This window comes from Macaca fascicularis, chromosome 1, assembly GCF_037993035.2.
Source record: "Macaca fascicularis isolate 582-1 chromosome 1, T2T-MFA8v1.1".
Classification (NCBI taxonomy): domain Eukaryota; kingdom Metazoa; phylum Chordata; class Mammalia; order Primates; family Cercopithecidae; genus Macaca; species Macaca fascicularis.
The window spans coordinates 194,030,602-194,040,946 of NC_088375.1; the positions used below are offsets into that span (position 1 = coordinate 194,030,602).

Genomic DNA, 10,345 nt, shown 5'->3' on the forward strand with positions numbered 1-10,345 from the left:
AGTCTCACTTGGATCAAGGCTTTGCTGTGTATTTCCAAGAAGCCTCTTCCGCCACTGAGCCTCGGTCTCAATCTGGAAAGTTAAAAGGTTGCGTAGGCCTGACATCCTGCAGCTCTCGAGGGGCCAAAAACTCTGGCCCTCCCACCCCACCTTCTGGTCAGTTCAAGCTCGACCCCAGCCAAGCCTCATTCCGAAGCCCTGAAGGCCAGACTGAATCCCTCGGAAAATGCCAAATACCCCTCCCCAGGGCGGTGCTCAGAGCCTGGGGCGGGGCCGGGGTACCAAGGGGGGCGGGGCTCCAGCGGGGGGCGGGGCCAAGACCTAGATGCAGACGTGCGCGGCCCGCCCAGAAGCGTCTCTCCGAGCCAATGAGCGTCCGAGGGCGGGGAAGCCCCGCCTCTGGGTATAAGAATACGCCGAGCCCCGGTACGCGGCGCGGAGGTTTCGGAGCGCTACACCGTGCGGGCCTTTGTGACCTGGCGCTGCGGCCGCAAGGTGCGCAGTAGTGGGCTGGGCCGGGGCACCAGTCGGGTTTGGTTTTGCTCCGCCCGGCCGATCTGCAGGGTCCGCACGGTGCCCGGGTCTCCCGCCGCAGAGGAGCTGCTGGCCCGGGCCGGGGGAGCCGGCGCTGACCACCGCGCACTGTCCCCGCAGGCAGCCGGCCCGCCGCCATGGCCGACCACCTGATGCTCGCTGAGGGCTATCGCCTGGTGCAGAGGCCGCCGTCCACCGCGGCCGCCCATGGCCCTCATGCGCTCCGGACTCTGCCGCCGTACGCTGGCCCAGGCCTGGACAGCGGGCTGAGGCCGCGGGGGGCTCCCCTGGGGCCGCCGCCGCCCCCGCAACCCGGGGCCCTGGCGTACGGGGCCTTCGGGCCGCCGTCCTCCTTCCAGCCCTTTCCGGCAGTGCCTCCGCCGGCCGCGGGCAGCGCGCACCTGCAACCTGTGGCGACGCCGTACCCCGGCCGCGCGACCGCGCCCCCCAACGCCCCGGGAGGCCCCCAGGGCCCGCTGCCGGTGCCTAGCGCCGCAGCCCCGCCGCCGCCCGCGCTCGCCCTGGGCGGCATGGACGCCGAACTCATCGATGAGGAGGCGCTGACGTCGCTGGAGCTGGAGCTCGGGCTGCACCGCGTGCGCGAGCTGCCCGAGCTCTTCCTGGGCCAGAGCGAGTTCGACTGCTTCTCGGACTTGGGGTCCGCGCCTCCCGCCGGCTCCGTCAGCTGCTGAGCGCGGCCGGCGCCCGCCCGGCGTGCCCGAGAGGAGAAGCGGCCCGACTGCCCGCCGGACCCCGCACGCGGCGACTGGGCCCCGCGCGCGCCCTCCGCGAGGGTGGAGTCGGCGGCTGTGTGCTCGGGGCCGGGCACCGGGCTGGGACCCTGGCGTCCCTCCAGGCCCTGCCTCCTGCCGGAGGACAGTTTGGCTTCACTTCTCTGACCCCAGCCTCGGCGGTAAAGTGAAGGAGACTGGACCAGCTTCAGCTTTCGGACTCCGGTTCTTGGATCGTGTCCTCTCCCCCTCGCCTCCCTCTCCCCCCAATCTGAGCCATTGCAGGCCTCTGCCTGCTGCCCTCTCCCTCCTCGGAATCGGGTCCCCAGAGCCACCATCTCCTGAGCCTCCCACCCCGCTGCCTGGGCCCAGCCGTTGCTGGGCCTCCCACCTCAAGGAGGGGAAGATTGTACAGCCCAAACCCGTGGAGCAATGCCCTATCTGGCCAACAAAACCAAAATAAAACTGGGTCACTTTACAGTCTTGCCGTTTTCATTTCCTTATCACCCCGAGCCCTGACTATATTTAGCTTCCAAAGTCCCAAGGCTGCTGAAGACACTGGATGGCATGGGGGCCACAGTCCCCAGCAGTGCCCAGGAGAGGAAACCGACAGTTTCTTTCAAAAATATCTTGTGGGTTGTGCAATTGTTATGTCACAACCTGGAGGGCAGAGGCTGCCACTGGGTGGTGGGGCAACCCACTGGACTTCCTAGCTCCTAGGGTGGGGGGAGCTTGGTGCTCTGCCAGAGAGGAGCTGGGTGGCACCGGGTTCAGACAGCCTAGCTTTGGACCTTGAGTCTCCCTTGCCCAAGACACCATCCGTTCTGATTTCTGAGGCTGTTTCCTAGAGGGAGATGGTCCGCGTCTCCTCAGGTAGTTATGCTGCCGTTAGTACAGTGCCAAACACCTGGGCAGTTCTCAGTAAGTGACAGCAATTATTATTCTACAAATTGGTGCTGATTTTATTCCAGGCCCTGTGTCAACTTGGTGCATGCTCTCATAGAATCACAGTCCAGGTGGGAGAAGGCGGCTAACAGGCCTGGAAATAAACTAATCTTGCTGCAAGGAAGACTGTGATGAGTTCTAGAAAACAGCGCTTAGGCAGCACTTTGGGAGGCCGAGGTGGGCAGATCACGAGGTCAAGAGATTGAGACCATCCTAGCTAACATGATGAAACCCTGTCTCTACTAAAAATACAAAAATTAGCTGGGCGTGGTGGTGCGTGCCTGTAGTCCCAGCTATTTGGGAGGCTGAGGCAGGAGAATCGCTTGAACCCAGGAGGCAGAAGTTGCAGTGAGCCAAGATCATGCCACAGCACTCCAGCCTGGCAACAGAGTGAGAGTCCTCAAAAAAAAAAAGAAAAGAAAAGAAAACATTTCGGAGGGGATGGGGGAGGGGGATTGTACAGCCAAGACAATAGACTGGCCAAGCAGGCACACCCAGAGGAGGGAGCAGTTTCAGCTATTAATAGTTGAGGTTGGGGTCAGTTCAGGCTTCAGGGAAGCAGTGACATTTGATGTGATGAACAGAGCCTTGAGTGATGAATATGTTTTTAGGAGAGAAGAGCCTGTTTCAAGGCAGGAAGGCACACAAGTACAACAAATGTTTGGGGAAGGTGTGGGGTGTCTAGAAGGTACAAGAAAGGTCAGATGACTTTACGACAACTTTGTGAGGCAAGCACAGTCCTCATTCTACAGATGAGGGATGTGGAGTGGGCCCAGGCCTGGCAGGATTTGCCCTCGGAGTCCTGAGCACCAGCGTGAGTTCCTGGCCACCCTCTGCTGTTCACTCTGGAAAAATCCCTAGGTGCTTCTGAGATGTGGGGAGAAAAGCTGGGAAAGAGATTGAAGGCAGGGAGGAGGCTGGGTCAGAGACGCTGCGGACAGTGCTAGGACGGGTCATGGGGCACTCTCTAGGAAAGCGTGGATTCCAGGGACACTGGAGAGGAACACCAGGCCGAGACCTTCTGTCCCCAGCAGCTGGGCTTGGTTCTCAAGCCAGGCTTTTTTGTGGATGTGACCCTCCATCAGCCTGTGAGTTCTCCCAGGACCTACTGTGCTCTGAAGCTACGAGGATGGGCATGTGGCTGATGACAGAAGGTGTTTGGCAAATGAGTAAAGGTCTCCCTAAGACCATGGGATTTCTGCGGCAGGATGAAGAGAAAAAGGAAGAGAGGCTTCTGGGAAGGGACTGGCCTGAGCTCTGGGCTCAGAGAGGCTGGCGTTTGCTACCCCGCCGCCCCGCTGCTTTGCCCAGAACCCCAGGCCAGAGACAGAAACCATGGGGCTGAATTAGGACAGGAGGGTTTAGCCCTGAGCTGGACACTTCCCTGATTCCCTTCTCTCTGGTCCTCAGTTTCTACACCAGTAAAATGGGGCTAATATCCCTGCCCTGCTACATTACAAAGCAATAAGCCTCACAATTAGTAAGGAACAAATTCAGAGATGGGTTGATAAGCAGTTGGTAAACTTTGAAGTGCTCTCCATATGGAAGGGATTACAACGAAAACCCCAACACCTGCCTCTTTCCAGAGTTAAAGGGGAAGCGGAGGAGGGAGTCCAGCTGCTGAGCTCTTCCCTCCCCCATCCCTCCAAAAGAGACTGCTGAGAAGTTGGACAGCAGACCGATGGACACGGGAGAAGATGAGGCTGGGGCAACCCACCGCCTGGATCCCCAAACCCCTGACACTGTTTGGAGACTTCTGACCCTACCATCCCCTACCAGGGGAAGAGAGAGTATGTATAGAGGCAGTGAGGAGAGCAATGGGCTTGTCGTCTGACAGCCTCAGGGTCCAGTTCCAGAAGCGACTCTTACCAGCTGACTGACCTCAAGCAAGCCACCATACCTCCCGAATCTTGGCTCTCCTAAGATAGTCACACAAGCTTCCCATGGTGCCGTCAGGGTGTTGCTCATGTCTCCCCCAAGGCTGCCCCCTAAAGCAACCTGTTGCCTCTGTGGTGCTGTGGATTTCACTCTTACACCTAAGCTGGATCTTTGGGGTCAGAAATCAGGCTTCCTCAGGGTTGGGAACTGAGTCATGACACAGATAAGTCATTTTCCCATCCTTTTGTTTTGTTTTGTTTTGTTTTCCTATTCATATGAAAGTTTCCAGGCTGATGTTCTTTATTTTGAATTATCTTTTGATTGACTGGATTTTATCAACAAGCTGCCATTTGTGGGTTTGTTTGTTTGTTTGTCCTTCAAGAAAAGTGCAACTTCCCTTGAACTCATCTTTACAATGGGGATGCTAATAGTACCACCCTGTAGAACCGCTGTGGAGATTAAACAAGTTAGTGCAGGTAAAGTATTGAGAGCAGTGTGGTTTGTAGTAAGTGCTGTTGTTATCCCTGATAACAGCACTTTTTGGAGATACCTTTGTATTAGAATCTCAGGAAGGCTGTGTTTTAACCAGCTAGAAAGAGGTTACTCCAACAGCGACACTGTTGCAGTTTGGGTTCCCCGGGAAGCAGACTCTGAGATGACATTCAGCTAGCAAGAGGTGTGTTAGGGAGTGCCTTCAGGATCCACACCTGCAGAAGGGAGAGGACAGAAGCCGGAGCCAGCTAAGAGGCTACAAAGCAGGCCCAGCCGAAGCCTCGGCCAGCCCCATTGGGAGCTCTGGGGCTAGAAGGGCCCTTCAGAGTTGGCCTGAGTTGGACCATTTTAATCCTGTATACTCCTGCCTCCATCAGTCACTGGATGTGAGCCACCCAGAGAAGTGGTGTGACTGTGGGCAAGGCCGCTGTCCCCAGCTAAGCCCATCCCTGGAGGAGCTGCCAGGGGACGGCTATCTACCAACAGCACTCCTGGGGGCTAGAGCAATAATTCCTTTTTTTTTTTTTTTTTTTAAGACAGAGTCGTCTTACTGTGTCACCCAGGCTGGAGTGCAGTGGCGCGATCTCTGCTCACTGCTACCTCAAGTTCAAGTGATTCTCCTGCCTCAGCCTCCTGAGTAGCTGGGGTTACAGGTATGCGCCACCAGGCCCGGCTACCTTTTGTATTTTTAGTAGAGATGGAGTTTCACCATGTTGTCCAGCCTGATCTCCAACTCCTGACCTCAAGTAATCCGCCTGACTTGGCCTCCCAAAGTGCTGGGATTACAGGATGCGCCACTGTGTCCAGACTAGGGCAATGGTTTCATAGAAGGTGGCTCTGGGCAGCACATCACAGTGTTCACCACAAGCAATGGGGTGGGGACTCTGGTCCCCAAAAGCAAGGGTCTCCTTAAATTTATGCCCTGGGTATCTCTTTTGCCTCATCTTGGTCTCAGATCTGACCAGCACCTTCCCTATTACAGAACAACAACAAAATTTAAACATATCAACCTTATAGGTTTGATGTGATGAGACTCTATACAAAATACCCCGCTCAATAACTGAGCGCTGCCATCACTATCATCATCATCATTGTCATCATTATCGTCGTCACTCCAGGTCAGATAAGTGTTCAACGGTCATTTATCAAATAAATTAATGAACAGTCTGATCCTAGCCTTTTCCCAGGCAGCTTAAGTGGTTTAGCTGATTACTAAGTAATCCTCTTGAATTCCTTAATCCATCCTGGCCTAACTCTTCATGCCACCCTGTTGTTAGAAGTGTTGGGACAAGATTCGTGCCAACTGTAAGACCAAATAAGTGCTTACTGAGTGCCTGCTGTGTGCAGGCATGGTGGGAACTGACAGGGAGTGCCCAGGGGGCGCTCTTTCTTTTCCAGTCTCTTTAATCACTGCCCGACCCTGTAAATAGCACTGCTAGGTAGTTTATCCCCATTCCAGAGGTCAGAAAACTGGGGCATGCAGAGAATTACTCCAAGTCACACCCCAGTAAGAGGTGAGGTGAGCATGTCCACCTCACCATATCTGGGGCCCGTCCCCTCCCCAGGCTGGATCTGGCCAAGGACCTGAGCCTGGGTGGGTTAAGAGCAGAGTCTCAGAGCTGGTCTGCCACTCTGAGGCCGTGAGATGCAGAGGAAGTTACTGAGCCTCCTTAGGCCTTGATTCCTTCTTCCATCCAATGGGGAAAATAATTCCAACATCCGAAGAATGTGTGTGCAAAGATTCACGTGAGGCTGGGTTTCTGAGAGCACACTGCAAGTGGTGCGGTGCTGCTTGGCCAAAGTGGGTTTGTGGGTGAACAACCATGGCCCTTACCCTGTAGCTGGTCTGGGAAGAGGACACCTGCATAGACTCTGAGGCTTTAGATCTGGCCAGCCTGGAGCGTGCAACATAGAGTCTCATGTTGAGGGTTCCAAGGAGGCACTGCTGAGCAGCTCAGGGTCTGGACGGCCCTGAGGGCTGGTGCTGATAAAAGAGGGGAATGTGGGTCAGCTTGGGGAGGACGCACAGGTTGGGAGACTGGGCATGAGTAAAGGCCCAGGGCCCAAAGTGTGCCTTGATGGATAGAAGAAATAAAGGAAGTTACTGAGTGCAGTCCCCTCATCTGTCAAATGGAGACATGACAAGCTTCTTGTGAGAATGAACCAAGGTGATGTTAAGTGCCTGACCTGTGAGCTGCTCAGGTGGAGCTGTGGCTGGGAAATATGACCACAGGGACGAGGAGGACAGAGCCCTGCCCCACCCAGCCTCCAAGTGCCTTCCCATCCTCAACTCCATCCACCCCAGGCTCCTCATGCACGATGTTCCTCGTGCCGCCAAGCCTCTATTCCTTTGCCTGTGCCATTTCCTCAGCCTGAAATGCCCTCCACGGGGCCTTTTCCACATCCAAAGCCTATTACCTTGTGTCTCAGAGTTGCTGAGGGGTCTTTCTCCACCAGACTGTAAGGCTTACCATCGCCCCCACCTCCACCCACTGTGTGGCTCAGAGGGCATTAGGAAGTGCTGGGCCAGGCACGGTGGCTCACACCTAGAATCCCAATCCTTTGGGAGGCTGAGGCGGGAGGATCACTTGAGTCCAGGAAAATTTTAATACATTTTAAATTTAAAATTTCATTTTTTATTTATAAGGTCTAGTTAACTCTAAGGTTGGCAAAACAAATTTTCAAAATAATTTTTTAAAAATAAAAATAGGCCGGGCAGGTTGCAGTGAGCTGAGATTGCACCATTGCACTCCAGCCTGGGCAACAAGAGTGAAACTCTGTCTTAAAATAATAAAAAATAAATAAATAATAAAATAAAATAAAATATTATAATCCCATTTATATAAAAAAGAGATGTGTATTATGTGTATGTATGTAACATACATGTAATATAATAGAATCGTGTGTGTTTGAAAAATCTTGTGGAGGGGGGTCTCTGACTTTTTGCGCTTTCTACATTGTTTGCAAATTATTTTGTCTTAAGTGCATATTTATTTTGACCAAAAACATGTGTTTGTTTAAAACAAAATGATTGGCTCACACCCTGTCTTGAGCTAGGGCAGTCTGCTGTCTCACGTGCCCATTTCATGGCAAAGCCCTAAGCCTGAGCTCCTCTGTGGGAAGTGGCGTACAAATGAGCCCCGCCGGAGACCACCCTCTAATGGGCTGTGGAGGACTCCCTGCTCCGTCCCTGGCCACACTTCTGCTTCACGGAGATACCTGGACTTGATGTTCGTGGATGTCTACCCCCTCCCCGACTCTACAAATGAGAACAACCCCCCGCCAAGTGTGGTGGCTCACACCTGTAATCCCAGAACTTTGGGAGGCTAAAGCGGATGGATTACTTGAGGTTAGGAGTTTGTGCCCAGCCTAGCCAACGTGGTGAAACCCCGTCTCTACTAAAAATACAAAAATTATCCAGGCATGGTGGCAGGTACCTGTAATCCCAGCTACTTGGGAGGCTGAGGCAGTCAGAATTGCTTGAACCCAGAAGCAGAGGTTGCAGTGAGCAGCGATCACACCATTGCACTCCAGACTGGGCAACAAGAGCGAAACTCTGTCTCAAACAAAAAACCTTAGAATCTTGAGTCTCACACAGACTTCAATGGGCCCTGTGCTCCGCTCCCTATTTTAGTGTGTGGGGGGGCAGGGGGCTGGGTAGGGGGGGTTGCCATGTTGCCCAGACTGGTCTCAAACTCCTGGGTTCAAGTGATCTGCTCACCTCAGCCTCCCAAAGTGCTGGGATTAGAGGCAGGAGCCACGGCACCCGGCCGAGCTTCTGGATTTAAACGAAGGACAGGGGTGGTCCGGCTCTCCTCAGAGACGTCTGTAGAGTGGTGCTTCTGCCCTTAATGAGACAGCAACACAGACAGACTAGCAGCAGGGTCTGAGAGACTTGGCGTCAGACCTGGGCTTGTCTCTCAGGCCCTGCTGCTAGTTTGAATCTTTCAGGCCCTTCTGGGTTTGAATCTGGCTCCAAACTACATACGTGACATTTGGCAAAGCCACTTTACCACGGTTAGCCTCTGTTTTTGTTTCTAAGCTAAAATATGTTCCAATACTTACACACTCAACAGATGGGATTAAACGAGCTATTGGCTGATGTACTTAGCACAGTGCCTGGCATGCAGTAAGTTCCCAACAGCAATAGCTGTTTCCAACTTGGCACAGCAGTGCTGAGTCAGCAGTAGCTGTGAGCATGTCCAGAGAAGAGGTCCAGGGTGGGGAGGGAGGACTTCGAACCATGTCCCACGCAAATGACTGAAGGACGGGCTCTTCAGCCACAGAGAAAGACCCAAGGGCAGAGGTAGGCGTCCGCTATTTATGCCTTCCAGGATTTAGTCACCCTTCTCCTGATAAAAGGTTTCCCCAAAATTCTTTTGGGAAACCACCTCTCCCTCATTTATAGCCCGTGTAGCCTGGGTAAGTTTGCCTGTTCCCCTGTATCTGATTCAAAATAAAATACAACTAAGCTGTAAAATCAGTGTAAGGAAGCCCCAAATCTTTCCATGACTATTTTGCAATAGCGGTACTTTATCTCCTTCTCCTCTTCCTCCTCCTCCTCCTCCTCCTCCTCCTCCCCCCCTTTTTCTTCTTCACATCAAAGTCTTTCGAATTTGCAGCTAATACCTTAAACACATGAGCTGTCTCTTGTTAGGTCATTCAGTACTGACTCATAATATCTCACGTGACTCGCAGTAATCTAAGTTAGCGCATTATTATTCCAGGTTATATAGAGATGAGGAAACTGTGGCTTATAAAGATGAAATGACTTGCCTGCTTCCACACAGCTAGTAAGTTAAAATATTTAACATAATTGGGATGGTGCCTCGCACATAGTAAGAAATATTTAAGTGTTAGCTGCTATAACAAAGATAACAAGAAAAATGGATTTCATTTTATTTTGTTTTGTTTTGTTTGAGACAGAGCCTCACTCTGGAGTGCAGTGGCACAAACACAGCTCACTGCAGCCTTGAATTTCTTGAGCTCAAGCAATCCTCCTGCTCCCAAGTAGCTGCGACTACAGGCACACGCCACCACATCCAGCTAATTTTTTAATTTTTGTAAAGATGGAGTCTCACTATGTTACCTAGGCTGATCTCAAACTATTGGCCTCAAATGATCTCCCTGCCTGGGCCTCCCAAAGTGCTGGGATTACAGACATGAGCCACCGTACCCAGCCCAAAAAAATGTTAAAGTGGCTTGCAGAGCAGAAAAGACTTCTTTCTGCTTCCACTCAGTCATCCAGACCCAGACTGCTTGCTTCTTGTTGCTCTGCCTTTCATGACTCCAGCCTCGTGGGCCAAGATGTCTCCTCAAAGTCCAAGCTGGCTTTCTTTGCTTGTCTATCTTTTTCTGCAGAGGGGAATCTGGGTCATGGACACCTTTATGTCCGGCTCTCAGGAAGATGAGACTGAGGAGGTGAGCACGCCCAGTGTTCTAAGGCCCAGTGATGCACGTCACTTCTCAGATTTTCTTGACAAGAATGTAACTACATGACCACACTTTGCTGTAAGGAAGGCTGGGAAATACAGTGTCTAGCTGGCGACCATATGTTTATCAGTAACTCACTTACTCTGGAAGAGGGGAAATGGATTTTGCTAGACAACCAGCAGCCTCCACCACAGCCAAGCGACGGTAATAAGTGGCTCAGTTGAGATTAGAACTCAAGTCTCCTATGCCCCAGAGTACTTGGTGCAGGTGGGGAAGGTATCAGAGGCCTGAGTCCTACATCAAGAGAATTGTTGGCTGGGCACAGTGGCTCA

General features: G+C 52.9%; 1 protein-coding gene across 1 annotated transcript; it reads left to right on the forward strand.

Moving 5' to 3' along the window:
- The first annotated feature begins 435 nt into the window (after positions 1 to 435).
- CITED4 (Cbp/p300 interacting transactivator with Glu/Asp rich carboxy-terminal domain 4) lies at positions 436 to 1,745 on the forward strand. The gene has a single exon (XM_045373445.3). It carries the CDS (start codon positions 672 to 674, stop codon positions 1,224 to 1,226), a length of 555 nt encoding a protein of 184 aa, XP_045229380.1. The 5' UTR covers positions 436 to 671; the 3' UTR covers positions 1,227 to 1,745.
- Positions 1,746 to 10,345: the final 8,600 nt, after the last annotated feature.

What these genes read in the sequence shown, in the direction of transcription:
- CITED4 (XM_045373445.3), top strand. Translation starts at nt 672, where the DNA reads ATGGCCGACCACCTGATGCTCGCTGAGGGCTATCGCCTGGTGCAGAGG.